General features: G+C 62.1%; 1 protein-coding gene across 1 annotated transcript in view; it reads right to left on the bottom strand.

Moving 5' to 3' along the window:
* Window positions 1-3,831: 3,831 nt before the first annotated feature.
* Atp2c2 (ATPase secretory pathway Ca2+ transporting 2) overlaps window positions 3,832-21,377 on the bottom strand; it is a 46,587-nt gene continuing 29,041 nt past the window's right edge. The window contains exons 12-27 of the mRNA XM_076837585.2: window positions 17,431-17,555; window positions 17,197-17,294; window positions 16,249-16,350; window positions 15,355-15,444; window positions 13,064-13,165; window positions 11,380-11,536; window positions 10,566-10,736; window positions 9,212-9,309; window positions 9,084-9,134; window positions 8,116-8,282; window positions 7,486-7,554; window positions 7,288-7,404; window positions 6,365-6,512; window positions 5,276-5,374; window positions 4,949-5,090; window positions 3,832-3,950 (exon numbers count right to left, since the gene is read on the bottom strand). Of these exons, the coding sequence (XP_076693700.2) occupies window positions 3,832-3,950; window positions 4,949-5,090; window positions 5,276-5,374; window positions 6,365-6,512; window positions 7,288-7,404; window positions 7,486-7,554; window positions 8,116-8,282; window positions 9,084-9,134; window positions 9,212-9,309; window positions 10,566-10,736; window positions 11,380-11,536; window positions 13,064-13,165; window positions 15,355-15,444; window positions 16,249-16,350; window positions 17,197-17,294; window positions 17,431-17,555 (1,855 nt within the window). The remainder of the gene's footprint in view (window positions 3,951-4,948; window positions 5,091-5,275; window positions 5,375-6,364; window positions 6,513-7,287; window positions 7,405-7,485; window positions 7,555-8,115; window positions 8,283-9,083; window positions 9,135-9,211; window positions 9,310-10,565; window positions 10,737-11,379; window positions 11,537-13,063; window positions 13,166-15,354; window positions 15,445-16,248; window positions 16,351-17,196; window positions 17,295-17,430; window positions 17,556-21,377) is intronic.

Below are 21,377 nucleotides of genomic sequence, written 5' to 3'. Positions count from 1 at the left end.
CGAGCCGCTAGCCACCTCACAGCCCTCAGAGTCTCTCCTGGCCTGGGGGTTCTGTCCCCCCCGGGGGGAACAGGGGGAGATGCAGACTCGCCCTGACCCCAGGGATTCCCAGATGCTGAGGGCTACCTGGGTGGGCTCGCCTCCACGCACATCCGCCGCCTCCTCTGACGTCTGGGGTGTGGGTGCTGCTGAGGACCCTCTGCCTGCCAGGAGCCTTGAGCTCCGAGTCTGACTGTCCCCTTTGTCTTGGGCACAGCTGCTGCACTGCGGCCCTTGTCCCATACTTGCCAGGATTAGAAGCCATACTGACCCACTGCCTCGTTTCGGGGATTCCTGGTTTTCCCCCCCGAGGCCGGCGTGCCTTCTGCCGAGCCCCACCCTGACCAGGCAGGGCCCCGTGGGTCCCCTCACAAAGCTGCTTGGGGCACAGAGGGTGCAGCGGGCCCAGGGACCTGCTCACTGTAGGTCCTCTTCCCAGGAAGCCAGCTCTCAGGGCTTGTGGGGCATCAGGTGGCCTTCCGGATAGGACACAGGTGCCCTCCCTACCACGGATCCCAAGAGCTAGGTCCCCAGTGGTCCCCTTGTTTTGGATTTTTTTTTAAAAAGTGCAATTAAATACCTCCCAGGTCACACAGATGTGCCTTGATTTCCTTTGTCCTTGGTGTCAGGGGGCTGCCACCCGTGCACCCGCTGGCTGCTTGACCTTGTGCTCTTCCTCCCCAGGTGACAGGTGGGGATACAGCCACTTCCCAGGCAGCATCCTCTACACCAACAAGGGGGGCACTGGGAGTGTGGGGGCATGGCAGCCTCTGGGGTGGTGGGGGACAGCCTCTCTGGGTGGCAGGGAACAGCCTCTCTGGGTGGCGGGGGACAACCTCCCGGGATGGTGCAGGGCAGCCTCTTTGCGCTCACACACCTTTGTCCCCATCTTCTCGGCACACCAAGAGGCTGGGGTGTCAGCGGGGTGACAGGCCTGATCACACCTGGGTCTGGGAAACTTGTGATCTTGTCTTAACAATGAGGAATGTAAGGGTTCGAGGTGTCCTCTGAAGCTCCTGTGGGGCAGTGTGGGAAGGCTTAGAGGTGAGTGATAGGTGGTGAGACTGTATCCCTCAGTGGGTCAGTCTGTTTGAGGGACTCATGGTTTGAGGATGAGTGGGTGGTAACCGGAGGCGGTGGGGCCTGGCGGGAGGGAGAAGGTCACGGGGCGTGCACCTGGGGACTGCAGTACCCCGGCCTCCTGCGCTGGCTGCGTACTCTCTGCCTGCCGGCTGCCCCACACCATGGCCTTCTGTGTGATGCCGGGCCTCACCTCGAGCCCAGAGCGATGGAGCCGGCCGGCCACGGACTGAACCTGTGAAACCGTGAGCAGAGTACGTCTCCTCCGGGACGAGGTCCTTGTCAGGTCTCTAGGTCACTGATGTGAAAGGCCAGCGCAAATCCGAGCAAGAACTCGGTTGGTAAAGGCTGGAGGTCTCCCTGCACCTGAGGACCGAGCACAGCCCAGAAAGTGCTAGAAGGAAGAGGTTATGAAAAAGCTGCATACGTACAAAGTTACACGTGCACACGGAGGGACGCGTCTCAGCACTGAGCCTTCTGGTCCAGCAGACCCCCGGATGGTCCTCCCAGGGGGGACGCGTCTGGGCAGTGAGCCCTCTGGCCCAGCTGACCCCCGATGGTCCTCCCAGGGGAGCCACACCTGAGCAGAACTCACCCACTGACCGACCCTCATCCTCGTGTCTCTGACAGCCCTGCTCTGTGTCCCCACCTTCTCCACCTGTTGTCCCTGGTCACTCTGACCCGCAGCACACAGTGTTTGCTAGGGCCGAAGGCGCAGTGAGGGCCTGTTGTGCGTCTTGGTGGGGCCGGGCCGAGGTGAGCCCGCAGGAGCTGCAGAGTGGGTCAGAGGCGTATCCTTTCCATTATTTAGATATTGACACGTGGATCACCCTCCTGAACTCACTTTCCACCCAAGGTGCAGGGGACTGTTGGCACCTGCGCAGCACGCCGCGGTGGGAGCTTGCTCTCGTCACTCTGGTTCTGAAATCTCTCCTGGGCCTGCAGCGGCTCCACCCTCCAGGAGCTGCGCTTCCGGGAGGCAGGTCTTTCCTTGGTGACTTCAAGGTGCTTCAGTGGACAAAGCCAAGAGCCCCCGCCCTGCCCGGCACGCGTCCTCCGTCTGTCCACCCTGTGGCCTTGTTTCACGTTGCCTTGGGCAGCATCTCTGAGGTGTCCGGGGTAGTCTGCTTGGGAGATCTCTCCTCCCTGAGGAAGACAGGACTCGTCCTTCTGCTCCATGTCGCTGTGTCTAAGCTTGAGTCCCTTCCGAATGTGTCCTAGAACGTGGCCTCGTCTCACCCCAGAACCAAGCCCAGCAGGGTTTATAGGAAGTGGTACACCTTGTCCCTGCCGACTTGAACAGCCATGTGCTCATCGCCTGCGTTTCTGAGTTGAGGTCTCTTTCATCTTGGTAGCTGGAGTCTCATGATAAGGAGATAAGGCAGAGCCATTCCCCTCCGGCCGTCTTCTGGAACCTTCTGGCGTGTTTGCTTCTTATTTTCCTCTGCACTTCGGTGGCACCGTGACCACTTCTGAAAGCTGGTGGTGGGGTTCTTGAGGTAGCAGCCCCTGTTAATGGGTGTTTCAGGCTGACCTGGCTGACTGAACTCTGGTGTCCAACAGCAGGAACCTGGGGCCTTCTAGGTAAATCTTTGTGGTCATTTCTGGAGCTGTGAATGGACATTTCTCCTGACAGGTGCCGTTTGAACACAGGAAAGCTCTTTTGTACACAGCTTCATCCTAGTGACATCACGGAGCTCTTCCGTCCAGTGACTGTCACCTGAGTCCTGGAGGTGTCTCCAGTGTGGGGTTCCGTTCCCAGGCTGATCGGTATGCCTGGGGGACCTGAGACGCACCTTGCTAGTGAGTCCCCAGCTGCTGTTCTTGACAGTCTATGGAGTCTCCTGAGTCTGACACCGTCACACAGCATGCCTAGAACTCGGGACACTTGCCCACTCTCCCGGGGCCCACCCCGTCCCTGCCGCCCTGTACAGAAGTACCTCTAGGGCATTAAGAACAGTGACACCTCCTCCTTCTGACCTCAGCTCGGTGCTGGCGTCCACGGAGCTGTCTCCTGTGGCCTTTCCCAGGACGGAAGCCCCCATGTGCCCGGGTCTGGAGAGCTGGTCAGCAGAGGCTGAATCTATAAAAAGCTTTTGGTTTTAGCATCTGTGGTTTTCTTCCTTAGAATTATTAACAAGGAATGTGAAACTAAGGGGTTCGCAGAGGTGACCCGTCCACAGCGTTGTTAGCCTGGTCCGGCCGCGTCCAGCGCTGCAGGTGAGCAAGGTGCTCTGGGCGCCTTTAATCAGACTTATGTAAATCATGCCTCAGCCTTTTGCTTTGGTGCTGGAATTGAGACCAAAATAATTCAGGCTCATCCTCGCACTTCATAAAAATACCCCAAGCCGTCAGCTGCAGCCTCAGAGGACGGGCAGTGTGGTCACCCTTGGCCGCCTCTGGAAGGGCCCTGAGTGTCACCAGTTGGGCTGCGTGGCCTCAAGCTGTGGCATGAACAGGCAGAGACACAGTTGATAAAAACCAGGGTGATTTAATAAATAAACGCGGCCCCTCCCGTGTGTCCCAGAGCCCCGCAGCAGGAGGACGGCAGAAGCAGCCTCCAGAGAGCGGCCACGGCCTCCTCCAGGTCTCCCCAGAGGACAGTCCACGCCTGCAGCTGCGCCGCCCTGGAAACCTCCCTCTGAAGTCCACGCTGTGCCAGGGCCACGGCTCCCAACACAGATGGCGCAGGGTCGCCCCTCGGGTGGCGGCTCACACGTCCTCTTGGTGCGCCCCGGCTTTCCTGGCTGGGGGGCAGCACCTCTCACAGAGCTTGGCGAGCTCCGACAGGAGGAAGACGGACGAGGCCAGGCCCGTCAGGAACAGCAGGTCTGCAGGGAGGCGGCCGAGGGGTCAGGGCCGCGCTGAGGTCACCTCCCACCCCGGGCAGGTCCTGGCCCCGGTCTAGGGCGAGGCACGGCTCCCTGTGGAATTTGGCGGGCAGACCCTCTTCCACCGGGGGAGGCCTTTGCTAGAAACTGCGTCTGGGGCTCCTTCTCTTCTGCCTGTCCCCTGCCCTGCATGGTGCCCGCTAGTGACCCCCATGGATGCTGGTTGAGGACAGGCACCACCCTCCCCTGCCGAGGCCTTAAGCACAGCCCTTGTGCAGCCTCAGACCTCACCCATCATCGCAGGACCCTCCTGAGCAGGGACAAGCCACAGGCCGCCCTGTGCTCAGCCCTGGGGACCAGCCCTCTGCTCCTCAGGGGGGACTGGCCAGGGCCAGACTGAACCAGGAGGGAGAGGGGCGAGCCCTCTGGACACTGCTGCCCTTCAGGTGACCCCCGCACAACCCTTCCTTGCTGGGGTTAGGGACATTCCCTCCCCTGCCAGCCTGGCTGGGGACATGGGAGTCCTGGGTCCCATACCAGGTGTCTCAGGGACTCCATGGTCACTAGATCAGGTCTGTTTTAGCAAGAACTGTAGGGTGGCCCAGCTTCTGGTCTCTAGAAATGTCAAAGTCACAGAAGGCTTGGGGTCCAGGCCACGCTCCCCAGCTGAGGGGACATCAAGGCTGAGCTTAGACAGTCCTGCCGCTGCAGCCGGGGGCCTCTGTGGCTGGTCCTCCTGCCCTAAGGGCTGGATGTGGACCCCCTCCCAGGCCCTACTCCTGGCGAAGGGGCCTCTTCCCGGGCCTCCTGTGTCCTCTGCGTCCCCTTCATGCCTCCCTCCTGCCCAGGTCCAAGGCAGAGCCGCTGCCCGCCCGCCGCGGTGTGTGGGGCTTGGCATCTCGGGGCGCACCACCCACAAGCCCTCGGGCGCTTGCCTGGCAGGGGCGGGGGCAGCACCTCCAGCCTGTTAGTGACCTCTCCTCAAGCCCCGCACTCACCCAGCGCCCCCAGGTTCTCTGTCTGGAAGACCCTCTGCAGGGGCGGGACGTAGATGACGGCCAGCTGCCCCAGGAGGGACCCGAGGACCGAGTAGAGGAACATGCGGTTCCTGAGGAAGCCGATCTCCAGAATCAGCTTGGTCTGCGGGGAGGAGGCTGCGCGTGGGACCTCACAGTAGGGCAGCACTGCCCAGCGCCACCTGCTCTGAGCCGCCCGAGGCCTGGACAGACCGGGGCTCAGAGGTGACCCTGCAGGGAGGAGGCTGGCGGCAGCTCTGCTGAGCCCTTTGTCTGTCAGGAGGACGCAGGGCAGAGCCACCGTGGTACCTGGGAGCGGCAGGTCAGGGCGTTGAAGAGGTCGAAAAACACGAAGCACGTGAAGGTCATGGTGGTGGTGCGCGGGGTGCTGGCCCCGTCGTCCGGGATCTGGAACACGCACAGGCAGGGCCCGTGAGGCCGCGGGTCCTCAGTGCGCCATCCTCACCCGGGAGCCCAGGACAGAGCCTGTGCCACAGACCAGGCCCTGGCCAGCCACCGCCTCTGGCCCCGGGCTCCACGGCCGGAGCTGCAGACGCATCTCCTGACTGCAGCTGAGTGTGGCCACTGAGGACCTGGCTCTGGGTGTGCTGTGAGCCCTCTAGCGGGCAGTGCTGCCTGTGGAGGGTGGCCCACCTGTAGGGTGGCCATTCCAGGAGGCAGACAAGCTAGCTACCCGCGAAAAGCCGTCACCTCCAAGGAAGGAGGACAGCTGGCCACAGAGGAAACCACGGCCTTTGAGGCCCCCAGGGTGGACACAGAACCCTCCCCAGCTCTGCCACGCAGCATCGTGGGCACAGGTTTCTGGGCATCCCTTGCCTCTACCTCCCCCTCCTGCATGGGACTCTCCCTGGCCCTCCCAACCCAGAGGGACGGGCACGGTGGCACACGCCTGTAATCCCAGTGACTCAGGAGGCCGAGGCAGGAGGACCTCAAGTTGGAGGCCAAATGGATTCCCGGCCTCACTGCCCAGCCTTGCCACTGTAGGACCCAGCCGGGCCCTGCCCCTGCAGGCCATGACGAGTGACCCATGACGAGATGCCATGGAAGGTAAGACAGGAGGACGCTCTAGGTCCCCAGTTGCTTCCTGGTGACAACAAAAGCCGTGGGGGCTGTGTCCCCTCGAGGAGGGAACCTGCGTCTGTTGTCAGCCTCCACCGATTCACGCCCGGCTGCCGCCTGGCTGGACGCCCACCCACTGGCCTGTGCCCTCCCGGCAGGCGGTGGCTCCCCGCCCCCCACTCCTGGGCCACCCTTCCCTGCGTTGCGTGTCCCTGTTCCCTCTGGTGGCCCCAAGTTCTCCATCTGCCTACGCCTCTCTCCCCTGACCGGGCAGGGACCGTCCAACCCCAGCGTCGGCCGATGGGGCACGTGACTCACCTCTTTCCAGAAGACGAACAGGGTCCCGCTGATGATGGTGGCAGCGGACAGGAGGGTCTTCAGGATGAGGGCTCGACTCAGGATCGTGTCCCTGACGTTCCGTGGGGGCTGCCTCAGCATGTCCCTGTCCACGGGCTCTACCCCCAAGCTGTTCCCAAGACAAGGGACACTTGGACGTGCACCAGAAACAGAGGGGGACCTCGGCCCAGACACAGGCCCGAGTCAGGCTGCCAACCCGCTGCAGTGCCCGCCAGGATCTCCCGGCCTTCCCCATGCCCCTTGCCCCTGGCCACCTCTGACTGTCCTCGAGACAGCAAGGGCAGGCCACCCAGTGGGTGATGGCACCGGTGCCCGCCTGCCTACCACGCGGTGACTCAGTGACTCCCGTCTTTCCTAGTCTTTAGGCAAGTCCCAGCTCCGGGGGGCCCTCTGGAGGGGCTGTGAGAAGCGGGGCCCAGGCTCTGCCCACTGCAGGGCCCCTCAGTCCCAAGAGACTCGCCTTCTGCTACCAACCGGAAGGAGGGGGCCCACCCCGCCGTGGCTGGCCAGGGCACTTGTGGAAGAGGCGGCTCCAGGGCCCCGGGGGTGAGCTGGGCCCTCCCTCCCCCAGGCTGTGCCGCTGGTCACGTAGGACAGGTCTGCCTGGGACACCACCTGGTGTGCCGCTCAGCAGGGTGCCAACCCCAACCGCCTGTCTGCACACAGCCAGTGGCGCATGAGCCCCCGCGGGATGCCTGCCCCGGGCCAGCAGCCAGGGGACAGCCGGGACCAAACCCAACCCCACCTCCCAAGTTGTGTCACCGCCCAGCCCCGCCCAGCTCCTTCCCCCTCAAAGCAGGTGGTTCTCTGGCCCCCTCGGGTGGGGGCTGGGCCTTCGTCCCTGCTGCAGGCCTGGGGTGGGCCCGGCCCCACTGTCCGCTCACCTCTGTGCGGGTGGCCCGTCCATGATGATGTTGACCCACAGGATCTGCATGGCGTTGAGGGGACTGGGCAGGTTGAACACGGTGGAGAGGGTGAGCAGGCTCAGGGCCGAGATGCTCCTGCGGGCACAGCACAGACACAGCCGTCAGCGTCACCCCGCGGACAGGTGCCCGGGCCGCGGGACTGCGGTCCCCACTCACGTGCTCAGCTGGAACCGGACGAAGTTCTTGATGTTGTGGAAGATGGCCTTGCCTTCCTCCACGGCGCTCCTGCGGGGAGGGACGCTGTGGGCGGAGCGGTCCTGCAGGCCTGGCCTCGCGCCGTGCTGGTGAGCAGGCGGGCGGCCCTGCAGGTACTCTGGGGCACACTGTTGCCCTAACCGTGTCCACCAGCCTCTGGGGACCTGCCCTGAGGCCCTGAGGCCCTCCGTTCACGAGGTACACTCAACGCCTCCAATTACCGTCTGGCTGAGCCTGGGCCACTCCTTGGCTAAGACCCTGCAGTTCTTGAAGGGCCACAGCAACTGGCCGTCCGAGACAGGACCCCAGGAGACGGCATGAGGGGACCTTCCTGAATCTGCAGAAGGCTCTGCCTGGGCTCAACCCCACTTTTATGGAATGGCGCTGCCACCGCCCCAGGACCCTGCTTTGAGAGGCGTCTGGGGACACGGGCCAGAGTCTGGGCCGAGTCTCAGGAGGCAGCTCTCTGGGGACTCCTTGGACCCCTCCTCAGCAGAACCCCTGCCCCGCCCCGTCTCTCACTGCAGCAGGTCCCGGGGGAGCTGGTCACCCCAGCTCTGGCCACCGATGACCTGCCGGCGAACCGCTCACATGATGGTGGAGAAGTTGTCGTCCACCAGGATCATGGTGGCGGCCTCTTTGCTGACGTCAGTCCCCGTCTGCCCCATAGCGATGCCAATGTCTGCAGACTTGAGGGCCACCGCGTCGTTCACACCGTCCCCCGTCATGGCCACAATTGCCCCCGACTCCTGCAGAGCCTTGGGGAGGAGCAGGCGCTGGAGGCTGCAGCCAGAGGTCCCCCTCCAGCACCTCCTCCTGGCCTGGCCCTGTGGGCTGTGTGGCCGCAGAGCCCCTGGCTGGGGGACACTGGAGCAACACAAACCTTTCCTCCTTTTTAAATGTTTTCTCTCAGGTGCTTTGTCACAGCAACAGGACACTAGCAGATGAGTAATCTGTGCCCTAAAACCATGATGTGCCCAGGATATAGATTTTTTTTGAGGAATAACTAGAGATTATGCAAGTGACATCAAAAATACCAAAAAGAACTCAACCAGCCCCAAATAACATGAAAGAAAAAACCACCCAAGAGCTCAGGAGCAGGTCTCAAGCCCTGTGCAGGGAGGACAGGAGCACTTCCGGGACCCACTCGATCCTAAAATGACAGCCTTTTCCTCAGGACCTTGCTGTGGGACAGGAGCGATGACGTCAACAGTGCCCCCGTTCCACAAGTGAAGCCAAGACGCGGGGCAGCTGTCAGGCCCGGCTCCTGCTCCGCCACGCCCTGCCACGCCCTGCCACGCCCAGCTCCCAATGATCCTGTTTCCCCTGTAGGTGGTCAGCAGCCCCCAGTCCCATTTCCATTTCCTAAAAGGGTCCCTGGCTGTCATCTGGGCTTGTGCCTGCCCTGCAGAGGTGACAGAACCCATGCAGCTAAATGTGGCCATGTGGCAGCGCTCGGTGCGGTGGCCTGGGCACTGCGTGAAGTGGAGCCACAGCTGGGGACACGGCCGCTCAAGGGACCAGTGAGCCCCAGGGGCCACCGTCTGGGCGCCGCTTACCTTTATGATCTTGAGCTTGTGCTGGGGGCTGGTCCTGAAGAACACGGACACCTGTACCCACAAGGTGAGGAGAGTCACCAACCTGGGGCTCCTGACGCCCCCGCCCGGCCACGCCCAGGACAGCCCACCTGCCCGACGCAGGCCGCCAGCGCACGTGGCTCTGTGCCCGCCACCTCCTCCCCAGACATGGCTCTCAGCTTCCCGTTGCATAGGCCGATGCTTCTTCCTTCAGGGAGAATCCGCACTGAGGACCACACAGGCCCCGGATGGCGGCCCACCCCCCGCCTGTCATTCCATGTCCGCGATGGCACGTCCTACTTGAGTGTGGAATGACAACGAGACCACAGTGGACACCGTGTGCTGAGCACCTGCTACGTTCCTGATCTCAGTGCCACCCCAGCACTTGACGGGCAGCAGGCCTGATTCTTCCCACTTCAAAGAGGGGAAACAGAGGTGAGTTCTTCAGGGTTATACAGCCAATTAAGGGGTAACACTAGGACCTGAAATGGTTCTGACTCAAAAGTCTGTGATCCTTTCACACACTAGACCGCCTTGGGACAGAATGGGGGAAAGCCAACGTGTGACGACACTCACAACAGTAGTAACTACAATAGGAGGAGGAGACTGAGGGTCAGAGTGGTTCAGTGATTTGCCAAGGGTACACAGCTAGTGCCAGAAGCCAGATGGAAACTGTCCATTGTGCGTGATGCTGCCTGCGAGGTGAAGTCACATCGCTTCATGGACATGGGCAACCGCAACACGGTTGGTCCTCACTTTCCATGAGGACCCGTTTTGGAAAACCTGCCGATATTTTGCAAACAGATACACCTTGGAAGGTGGAGCAGTAGGGCACTGGTCAGTGAATCTCAGATTCTTTTTTGCGGGGGGGGGGGATTGAGCCCCATCTCCAGCTCCCCCAACCCTTTTTTTCTTCCTTTGTGGTGCTGGGATTGTAGCCAGGGCCTTGTGCTTACCAGGCAAACGCTCCACCAGCTGAGCCCCAGCCCCAGCCCTCCTCCCCACCTTTTTTGGTTTTTAATATTTTTTAGTTGTTGATGGCCTTGATTTTATTTGCTTATTTGTACCTGGTGCTGGGAATCGAACCCTGAGCCTCACAGGTAGGAGGTAAGCGCTCTACCGCTGAGCTACAACTCTAGCCGTCCCCAGCCCTTTTTATTTTGAGACAAGGTGTCTCCAAGTTGCTGAGGGTCTCGCTAAGTAGCCCAGGCTGGCCTCAAACGTACAATCCTCCTGCCTCAGCCTCCCAGATTGCTGGGATCACAGATGTGGGCCACGACACCCAGCTTTGTTTGAGGCGCTGGCGATTGAACCCAGGGCCTGCTGCGTGCGGGACAGGAGCTGGCCACCCAGCCTCATCCTGGCCCTCTCAGTCTGCTCAGCACTGGGAGGAGGGTGTGGCCTCCTGGCCAGGTGCCCTGAGGACTGAGGGGCCGGGGCCCTTTCTGCCCGCCCGCCCCTTACCGATCGCCAGGGCCGTCTCCAGGGCGTCTCCTGTGATCATCTTCACGGACACCCCGGACTCGGAGAGCACCTCAACGGCTTCCTTCACACCAGCCCGCGGGGGGTCGATGATGCCCACGAGACCCAGAAACGTCAGCCTCCCAAGCTCGGGCCCAGAGGCCAGGGCCAGCACTGCGGAGGGACCAAGACCAAGAGGAGTCACAGGGCCCGCGGGACTGTTGTTAGTCTCCGCCAGCCTCCCGTGGGTCCAGATCCTGTCTGCAAGGGGCTTGGGCACAAGTGCTGGACTCCAAGGAGAAGGGGGAGTGCCCGGCACAAGACAAGTGGCAGAAAGTGACACTGTGAGCACTTGTGACCCAGGATCCTGACCCCGCCAGCAAGCGTGGCCCCCAGAGAGCCCTGCGGGTGTCTGCGGGCCCCGTCCCACCGGGTTCCAGAGCCTGGATGGCAGCGCCAACCGAGCCGCGGTCCCCAGCGGTGCCTGCCCATTGTGGCTGCTCTGCTGTGTGCCTGGCCCTGGGGAGCTGGAGGCCCTGCGGGGCTGGAGGCCCGGCTTCCCCACAGAGGTGGCCGGGCAGCTGGCGGGCGCCGTCCTCCACCTGAGCAGCAAGGGGCGGCCTTTGCCCTGTGGGGGCCCCTGCGCTGGCTGAGAAGCCCCCGGCTCCCGTCTTCACCTGCCCGGACCCCAAGCTGCGGGGCTGCCGCAAGCACGCAGCCTGCCGGCCACTCTGGCGGATGGCCGGTGGCAAGCCTGGCCCTGTGCCTCCCGCGTCAAGGCCACGTGCAAGCTGACGGCCGGCTGCCCGGCACTGACCCCGCAGGCCCAGCGACCCCATCCTCTTCTCCTCCTGCTGGCAGAAGGCGCGCTGCTGGGGTGTCAGGGGCAGCGGGAGGCCCCCGCTGTTGTACGTGGTGCAGGAGCGCATCACCTCCTCGAAGGCCCCCTTCATGAAGTAAACGTCGTCCCCGTCCTGGAAGAGACCACGGAGCCTGCTGTCAGTGGGCGCCTGGGGACAGAAGGGCCGCCACCGTGAGCCCGAGGGTCCAGAGACATGCAGGACGCTCTCGGGGAGCTGCCACCATGGATCCCCCAGTGGCTGACACGGGACCCCGTGCGGGGTTTGGAATCCACGTGCTGGAGCGAAGACAGCCACCCTGTTCCACAACAGGTCCCCTTGTCCCCGTCACAGCCTCCTGCGTGTTTCACTGGTGAAGCCCCCAGCCAGCGCGGGGTGGCGGCTGCCTCCGAGGGCTGCGCCTGTCTAGTCTGCTCCCCGCTGTGCCTGAGGGGGACCCCGGGGGGCCCCAGAGAACGGAGACCCCCGCTTATTAGGATCCGCCTCACACACATGCAGCCCACGTGGGCAGGGCCGGTCCCCACCATGTCCCCAGCGTGGGCAAAGTGCCCGCCTGGCTCACGGTGAGGGGCTGCACGCTGAGCCGTGTAGAGGGCTCCCGGGACGCGGCACTGGGAGGGCTCAGGGGGAGACAGTGGCAGCCTGGGCAGCGCACACCTGCACTGCAACCTGCACCCAGGCTGGCGGCGTCTTAGAACCCGGAGCAGCCCGGCCATGCCGCGAGGGACACTGCCTCGGGGGACGGAGGGTCTGGAGAGAAGGGCAGAAGTGGAAGGAGCTTCCATTTCATTTTGTCACATTTCTGTGTTTCATATCTTCTCACTGGAACTTGTTACCAGTGTATTTGGGGGGAGCAGTTAGAAGGCGGAGGCTGAGGCAGGAGGATTGGGAGTTCAAAGCCAGCCTCAGCAACAGCAAGGCACTAAGCAACTCAGTGACCCTGTCTCTAAGTAAAGTACAAACTAGCGCTGGGATGTGGCTCAGTGGCCGAGTGCCCTGAGTCCAAAACCTGGTACCAAAGTAAAATAAAAAAGAATTAGAAGGCGTAAAAAAAATCCACTCAAGGCCTCTCTGAAGCATTCAAGTTCTGCAGATGTGTCCCCATGAGGCAAGTGTCAGGTGCTGACCGAGCCACCCAGAGCCAGAGGGAGGAGAGGAGGGCAGAGGGCAGGTTGGTGAAGACAACCTGAAAAGCCACAGGAAACCTACAGTGGCAAGAATAAATAAATAAATGAACGGAAGCCCGGCTGCGGAGCCCCGGGGAGCCTTGCGGTCTGGGCATGCGCCCCAGTCGCTGCCTGCAGCCTGCACAGCAGCGGGGTGCACCTGCGTGTGTGAGTGTGAGCCGGACACTCAGCTCTGGGGTGAAAGCAGGTGCCTCTGGGGCCGCTGAGTCACAGCCCAGGGCAGCCACACCCCCAGGGAACCTGGGTCCCTGGCCCCGTGCCTGGGTTCCTAACAGATTCCCAGGTGAGGCTGGGGTCGATGGGCATCGGGCAGCTGCTGCTGCAGCTGAGGAGCCCCGAAGAGGCCCCAGGTGGGTCAGTGCCGTGGCTGCCACCGACGTCCCCTTGACCCCGGCACTGAGTGGCCTTATTTTGGAGCAGGGGAAGCGAGCACAGGAGCAGAGCCGCGGCTCACCTCGTTCTTGCGGCTGCACCTCACCGCCATCCACTTCTGCTCTGAACTGAAGGGGATCTCCTTTCTTCTTATGTAGGACTCTTTAATGTCACTCAAGTCCATCTAAGATCACAAAGTGGGACATTTCAGGTGTCATTCTAAGCTGGTCTTGATGCAGAGCTTGGCTCATTTCAGTCACTCATTCAGCCATCTCAGGAGGAGGAATCACGCTCGCGGCTCCTAGCTCCCAGGTGGCCATTTGTTCTCAAGTGTCCCACCCAGAGAGAGACTTCTCTTTTCTGTCCCCAGACAGAACCCATGGTCTCTGCCTGGTCTCCACGGGAAACCTGCTCAGGGTCTCTGCCAGGACTTGAAGGTTCAGCAAATTCCCCAAAAGGATTTCTGAGTCAGAGAGGTGGCCCTGCTGCCCGCAGCCCACCAGGCCAGGCCTGTCACCCACGTGCTCTCTGGTGGCTTTGGTCAGTTACTCGGAACCATACCTGAACCTCCCCAAACACAAACTAGTCCCAGCCACGCACAGGACTCAATGGGATGGGGAGGGGTTTAGAAAAGGGGCTTCCAAAGAGACCCCTGAAGGGACGTGGAATGGGTCGAGGGAAGTCCTGATCCCAGACCCGTGAACGTGGCCTCCTTGGAAGTAGGCTCTGCTGCCGTCAAGTTCAGACCAGGTTATACGGTGGCTCAGATGTAAGGAGAGGGACACGCAGGAGGTCACGTGTGACATGGGTCAGAGCCTGGACGGTGCAGCTGTGGCCAGGGGATGCTTGGGCTCCGGCACAGCGGGGCTGCAGAACAGACCCTGGCCCACCCCGATCTCCACCGCTGGTCACAGAAGTGTGACTCCACAGGTTTGCGTGGCTTCAAGCCAGCCGGTGTGTGGCACTTTGTTCTGGTGACCGTAGGAAGCTCATCTAGGGGAGGTGAGGGCCTGGCCCTGGAGCCACTGGGCCCGCTGAGGCTGCAGGCAGGGCTCAGTCCCGTGCCTGCCCACGGAGGCGCATTCTGAAAGCTGGCAGGAGAGGGGGGACTCGAGCCAGGGTGTGGCCCCAGCTGGACAGTGAGGCCGGGATTTCTCTTCCCTTCTGGACCATGAGAAGCCACTTAGGGGAATGTGTCCCATGCCCCCGACGCGTTCCAAAGGAACTGTCTCCTGGGACTGGAAGGAAAACAGGAAGGGTGCACCTCAGGGTCCTTAGTGGGGAGGGTGCTTCGCCGGCCTGTCCAGGGACTCACTAGGGCCACTGGGGAGGGTGCTTCGCTGGCCTGTCCAGGGACTCACTAGGGCCACTGGCAGCTCCTTCCCACCCCACACTGGCTTCCAGAAGGTGGACCCGGAGGAGGCAAAGGGCTCCTGCTGGAGGGAGGGACAGGTGGGCGGGTAGGCACAGGACAGCACAGGTGCCCAGGAAGGGGACACTGAGGTGACACTGGAGAAGTCAGAGAGAGACAGTGGGAGGAAGGACAGACGGGGGCCACAGCGTAGGCGGAGCGGAGCGCAGCGTCTGGATGGGCAGGAAGCAGAAGGAGTCAGACCTTGCTGGGTGAGCACCCTGGGCAGGCTTTGACCCTGACCTGACCTTGACCTTGACCTGGGTCCAATCAGACCTCCATCAGAGACAAAGTTCCCTTCTACACAGAGGGGTCGATGGATGTGCAGGGCTGGGGAGCTGAGGGCTCCTGCACCCATGGCCCTGGCTGGCCCTGGAGAAGGACGGGGTGTTGGGGGGGCCACTGCCTCTTCCGTTGGCCTTCGCAACTCCCTGCCTCTCCCACTCCCCTTCCCACTATCCTCCTCCAGTTTTGCTGCTACTTCTGCTGATTGGTCCCTAAGTACAGGGCACAGCTGCTCACACACTGACCTCCCTGGAGCTCCGCCCACCCTGCCCCACCGGCACAGACCCTGGGAACGGGCCCTGGGCACGGAAGGGGGAGCATTCTGCAGAGCCCAGAACTAAGGAGGGACCTGCTGTCAATCAAGTGTACGGACAGGAGCCAGACCCTGCTGGTTGGGCCTCAGTGAGCAGAACAGTGATGGGCGCACGGATGGGTCCTGTCCCTCTGTCCGTCTCCCCAACACCCACAGGGGTCTGGACCGTGGGGGTGCTCGAGATCCTTCTGGAGCCCTGGCAGAGGGCTAGGGACGTGGAGAACTCTCCAGAGCCACACAGCACCCTTGCCAAGCCCCGCTCCTCCACGGTCAGCACTGTTACTGCGCTTCCCCCCAGCCGGGCCAGAGCAGGTCCTCCTGTCCCACCCAGTCCCTGGAGAGGACACCCGGCGCCAGGCCCTACCTTCATGGCCAGCGCGATCAAGGCGCCCTCTGTGGGCTGGCCCACCACGGTGTTCTTCCTGATGTCAGCGTTGTTGGCGACACAGCCTGCCTGGAATGTCGGCACTTAGTACCAGGAGCCGCTCCCGGGCCCTGGGCTCGCTCAGGACGGAGGAGACTTCGGGCACTGCAGGCCTGCCCTGCGTTCAGAGCTGCCCAGGGACAAGCCGTTCCTCCAAGCAAATCAGCACCTGGCTCTTCAGAAGGGACAGAGCACTTCCTGCCTGGGCAGAGTGTCAGCTCCCCAAAGCCCGGGTCTGGGACGCCAGGGAGGCAGGTGGGGTGAGTGAGGCTGCAGCCTTAGAGACTGACACTGACCCCAGGAGCTGCACTGGGAAGGAGTGGACGCTGAGCTGGGTGGCCCTCAGTTGAGACCCATCTAGAAAACCAAAACTAGAAAGAGCCCGGGCCTCCCGGCTCCCCTCCGGGGCTGGCTGGCGGGGTGGGTCCGGCACTGTCCCATGTCCCTGAGCCTGTTCTCAATCTGCAGAGCTGAGACACTGTCCTTGTCAACATGAAGTGGCACCCTGAGGACCTGAGCAGGAGGGTGCTCCCTGAGCCTCATGGAGGAGAGGCTGGGAGTCCATGGAGGGCACCGCCACGCGGAGGGGAAGGGAGCCACAGAAAGGACGGCCAGGCGTGACGGCCACAGTTGCAGGTGTGGCCTGCTCATTCTCAGTGGCCACTCAGCACCCTGAGCAGGGGTTCTTCAGACCCCCAGCGGCCAGTCCCGAGACTCTCTGTTTCCAACTGTGACAGCCGAACCTGGGTGTGGCCCAGCGGTGCCAAGAACCAGCAGGTCCAGCTCCGCTGCCCCCCGGGTCTGTGAGCGCCGCACCCCGCTGCCCCGACTCACCTCCACCAGCTTCCCCACGGAGACGTTGGAAAACCCCTTGATGACCTCCTTAGACGGCAGAAGACACACGGTCCCTTTGCCATTGTACCCGACTCCGCTGACCTGCCAGGGCACAGCAGAAGCATGGATGCCACCAAGAGTCACACCAGCTCCCTGGGCAGCCCCCAGTCTCCCCCCTGGGGTCCACACCGGGGACATCAGCCTGCACAGGAGGAGGAGCCCTGAGGATGCCTGTCACTCAGGGGCTGAGGGGGCTGCGGCAGGGGTGTTGGGGCGCCTGCTGCAGGCCATGAAGCCACGGTCAAGAGCGTCCAGCAGGAGCGTGGACCAGCACTCTGCCTAGAACAGTGGAAGGTACTTTCACACCAGCCAGGGGGCAAGTCCTCAGCCTGTGCTGCCCACCGGCCTCTGCCGAGACAGTGCCCCTGCCACGGGGGGAGGCAGCCACCGTGGCACGTCTGTGGCACGACTGCACAGGGACGTGGAGTGTGCCAGTGAAACTCGGCTGGCGAAAGTAGCCACTGGCCCTTGGGCCCCAATTTGCTGACCCCTTGCTGTGGTTCTGGGGACTCGAGACGTGCTGAGCTCCTGGCTGCGAGGAGCGGGCAGAAGCGGGCGCGTCCTGCCGGGCCCGCAGGGAGGAGGAGGGCGCCTTCTAGCCTTTACATCCGTGATGAGGCCGGGAGGTCGCTCAGCGTGGAGCCCCTGCCCCGCATGCCCGAGGCCCTGGTCCCCCCGCCCTGCAAAATACTTAGGTACATTTCAAAACGTGATCAGTAAAAAACAACTAAGAGATAAAGAAGGCCACCTTTCATCAGCCTGGGGCTGCAGGACACCCAGGCCCTTGTCCTCACTGTGCTCCTGAAGTGGCCATGTGCCGTCTCCAGGAAGGCCAGGGCCACAGGGCGCACCATGGCCTCTGGCCCCACAAACCCCTGGTGGACTCACCTCGGCGTGGAGCCCATCGGACGTGACGAGCTGGGTCACTGTCATTTCATTGGCTGTCAAGGTCCCCGTCTTATCAGAACAGATGACGTTGCAGCAGCCTGGTACAGAGACATTGGTTTAGGGGGAAGAAGGGTCATTGCCACCAGCCCTGAGCCCGTGAACACCGAGGTCCAACGGCCACCACCCGAAGCTCTGCTCCATGATCCACAGGGAACCCTCCAGAGAGGCCCTCACCCAGCGTCTCCACAATGGGCAGCTTCCTCACAATGACCCGCTTCTTGGCCATGCGGAGCACTCCCAGGACCAGCGTCACCATGACGACGATGGGCAGACCCTCCGGAATGGCTGCCACGGCCAGGCTGGATGGACAGTCCAAGGAGCCACACTTCACATGGATTCAGGGACCACGTGTGTCCCCCTGGGGCTGGCCATGCCTTTAGCTAGCGAGGCTTGTCCCCATCCAGTCTCGGTCCGCAATCCTGGGGCGAGCCCGCTTCCTCTCCGTCACCTGCTGCCCTGGGCCCCCCTTGCAGACCTGCTGGGGAAGTGACCCCTCCTAGGCAGCCCGGCTTAGTAGGAGTTAGCGCCTATGGCTGTCTTTTAGTGCTTTTGCATTTAAATCATTCTTCCTTATTAGAGGGACAAAAGTCTTTGGGTCCTTGAAAGGAAATTCTAGAATTAGCAATAAGTGGGAAGTGGCAGTGGGCTTGAGGGTCCCCCTGGGTCACTCGAGTTTCATCTTTCATTATTCTAGTGACTTAGATACTTCCTGTGAGGAACCAGGACACGCTTTGCCACCGAGCTGATCCACTATGGGCGGCTGCTCTTTTTAACTCCTCTGGACAATGTCACCCCCCCCCAGAGCAGTGGTTGATTGGATGAGAGGAGAACATGTGGCCCAGGCTGGGCCAATGAGATGCTCTCTCTCGGGAACGTGACTTGGGGCTGAGGCCCTTCCATGTTCCCTCCCTTGGGCTCCCATGGGCGTGTCCACAGGTGAAGGGACACAGGAGAGGCCTTTCTGGCTTGGGTGTGCTCAGGCTTCTCCACTCTGGAGCCAAAGGGTCCCACATGCCGCACTCCAGGAGGGGAGAGATGGCGCCAGGCCTGGGGTCTGGTTAAACCCTCGGGTGGGGCCCAGGACAGGCGGGACTGCAGTGGGGCGCCACTGGGAGCCGCGGGCCTGGTGCTCCCCTGCTGTGCTCTCTGCTTGGATGTGTGCTGGAAATTCTCCTTTAAGATTAAACCACAAAACAAAGCACAACACCCAAACGGTCATCAGGGACAAGAAAGACTGCTGCCCACGGCACCTGGGCCGACTCGCCTACAGGTGGTCCGTGGGAGCCAGGCACCGAGGCCGGGGGAATGTTCAGGACAGGTGACTCGCTCCAGAGACGGGAGGCAGGGCTGGCTGCTGGGGCTGGAGGGACAGAGGGCACAGGGTATCCCCTGGGTGATGAGGAAAGGTTCCAAGGATGGAGGGGTGGCCGCCAGGGGAGAAAACTCCAGCAAGCAGGATCGGTGGAGAGCGGATGGCGTCTCAGCAGAGCTGCTTAAGACAGGAGGGAAGCAGCCCCGGCTGGGCCCGAGCAGACCCTCCCGCAAGCGAGCCACGGGGCCCGCCAAAGTGTGACTTCAGTGACGCTGCAAGAACACCAACACTTGGAGCCACTCACCCCAGTTTATAGAGACTCCCTGGGGGCCAGAGGGACAGGGAATCTGTTGTCTGACAACTGCCACAAGAACAGGGGAAGGGCTGAGGTCTCTCCCCTGGGGACCCCGAGGAACCCCACAAGACACGCCCGAGGGCAGGCCTCCCCAGAGCAGGCCGAGGCGTCCAGTCTGGGGCCAGGCCCTCAGGAAGTGAGCCCAGGGCCAGTCTGAGAGGTGCTGAGCACCGGAACCCCCCAGCCCAGGCCCTGCCCAGAACAAACCACCACGCCATGCCCAGCCACACCAGAGCCGCTCGGCCTCCCAGGAGAGGCCCGACACCAGCAAAGTCCCTATTTTCAAACATTGGTAACAAATAATAATAATAATAATAATAATAATAATAATAATAAATAAAACAGTTGAGATAAAGCGCCCTTCCTGATTGCCTCCCCCAGGCGGCCCGGTTCCCCCTGCACCACTAGACACCCCACAGAAGGGCTCCGCCGGGTCTCCTGACGGGGTGAACGTGAGCAGGGACCCCGCTGGCCTCACACGGTGGGGCTCGGCATGGCTGGGGACGCAACTCAAACCACGCACGGGCCTAGGGCACACCAAGAAGGCCCGGGGCACGGCCAAGGGATGACTGGCGCGGGACTCCTCATCCCACGACCTGTGGGAAGCGGCCTGACTTCAGAGGAGCTAGAGGTGGAGGAGAACGTGCATCTCGGGATTAAACACACACAGTGCATGAATGGCGCCCTTTCACCCGGGGACAATGGGCCATTCAAGAGCACGTTATATAAACCAAGACGACTGCGGGTGGCTAAGGGGCTGTGCCGGTTTCCAAGGGGACCGTGAGACCGCTTCCCTGGTTTATGGCACAGGCTGGCAGGGCCAGCTAAGCAAACAAGTCCCGAGAGTCGTGACAGGCACTTCCCCATAATGCGGGAAGGGCACCGTGCATGTCCCTGGACGTGTCCACAGTAATGAAAAAATAATAATCCAACACTTGTAAAGGTTGGAAGGGGCGTGGAAAAGCACCTTCCTGATCACCCTGCATGTCATTCAGGGCCCAGGAATCAGGATACACTTTTATAGAGTAGAATCGTCTCATCTCACCCATTTTGGAAAATCCCCTCTGGGGTTGCTACCTCTGATTGACATTTGAGGTGACTGTAATCTGCCACTAGAAACTGGAAAGCATGATCCTATTTTTTTCTTTTTGGCAGAACTGGGAATTGAACGCCCCCCCCCCCCCCCCCACCGCGCGCAGGGCGAGGGCTGTCCCTAGGCTGCAGGCCCACCCCTCCCATTCTGTCTTCTGAGGCCAGGTCTTGCTGAGTTGCTCGGGCTGGCTTGAACTTGCCATCCTCCTGCCTTGGCCTCCCAAGTGGCTGGGACACCACCTTTCAACAGCAGAGGTGGGGGCAGCGGATTTCTCTCGAGCGTGAGTCACCGTGGATCAAGGGGGACGGTGAACAAGTTGGAAAGGAGCCTTCGGTCAAGGGACCAGTAATGGCCGGCAGCTCTGGGGGTGGGGTGGACACAGAAGCCTTTTTGGCCGGCTCACAGAACTCTGCCGGTGTGTGAGGTCAGGACAGGACACTTCCTTCTTGCAGGGAGATGTCTAAGCCCTTGGCGTCTGAGGCTCTGCCTTCTCCAGGGTCCCTCGAGGCCCAGACCTTCCCCTCCGCTGAAGCTGTGTCCCCTGAGCACGCTGTTTGGGTGGCTCAACCCTGCTCTCGCCCTGAGCCGGGGGCAATTTCTGATCACAGTCGCGCTGCTCAGTGGTCTCCTGGCCACTGTGTCACCCGCCCTGAGGGGTCGCAGGCTCTCAGCCCCCGGCTCCCAGAGTCAGGGGCTGGAGAGCCGTGAGCTGCCTAACCGCAGCCGTCTCCTGGGGATGCCATGGGGCCTGGGCAGTTGCCTCTGGGAGGTGTTCGGATGCCAAGCTCTGTCCTCGCCACCCAGCCTCCATGTGTGCCTCTCCCAGCCTCACTCGCCCTCCCTGCTCTTCCTTAAGTGGCTCCCTCTCAAACCTGCGCCTTTGACTCCGAATGGAAACCATCCCTGGCCACCTCTCTGGGTCACTCCCCCCTCCTCCCTTTCTGTCTCCTCCTGGGGGTAGTGCTCACGCTGGACTGTGACCAGCACCAACGCGCACTTAACTCAGTGCGTTTACATTCCCCCCTGGCCTGAGAGCCACAGGGCAGAGACCGCAGCTCAGGCCGCACTTGGGGGATGGACAGAGAGAGCCCAGGTGCTCAGCGAGTGTCTGGGGGCAAACTGACGAGCCACTGGCTGCCAAGGGCAGGGCAGGGACAGCGGTGAGAGGGAGGGCTCTACCTGCCCGGGCACAGCATGGGGCGCGGCTTGGGGCCTGGGTGCAGAGGTTGCGAGTCCTTCTTCCACTCCTAGATTTGGTAGCCCCTGAGCAAGGGTGGAGCCCAGACCCTTACCCACTCTGTTCCAGGAGACGGTGGCCCCTGAGCAGGGGTGTGAGTGCCAGTAGGGCTGGGCACCACATC

The sequence above is a fragment of the Callospermophilus lateralis genome, chromosome 18 (assembly GCF_048772815.1).
Source record: "Callospermophilus lateralis isolate mCalLat2 chromosome 18, mCalLat2.hap1, whole genome shotgun sequence".
NCBI lineage: Eukaryota > Metazoa > Chordata > Mammalia > Rodentia > Sciuridae > Callospermophilus > Callospermophilus lateralis.
Note: the sequence above shows the minus strand (reverse complement) of the source record. Positions and strands in the feature narration are given on the sequence as shown.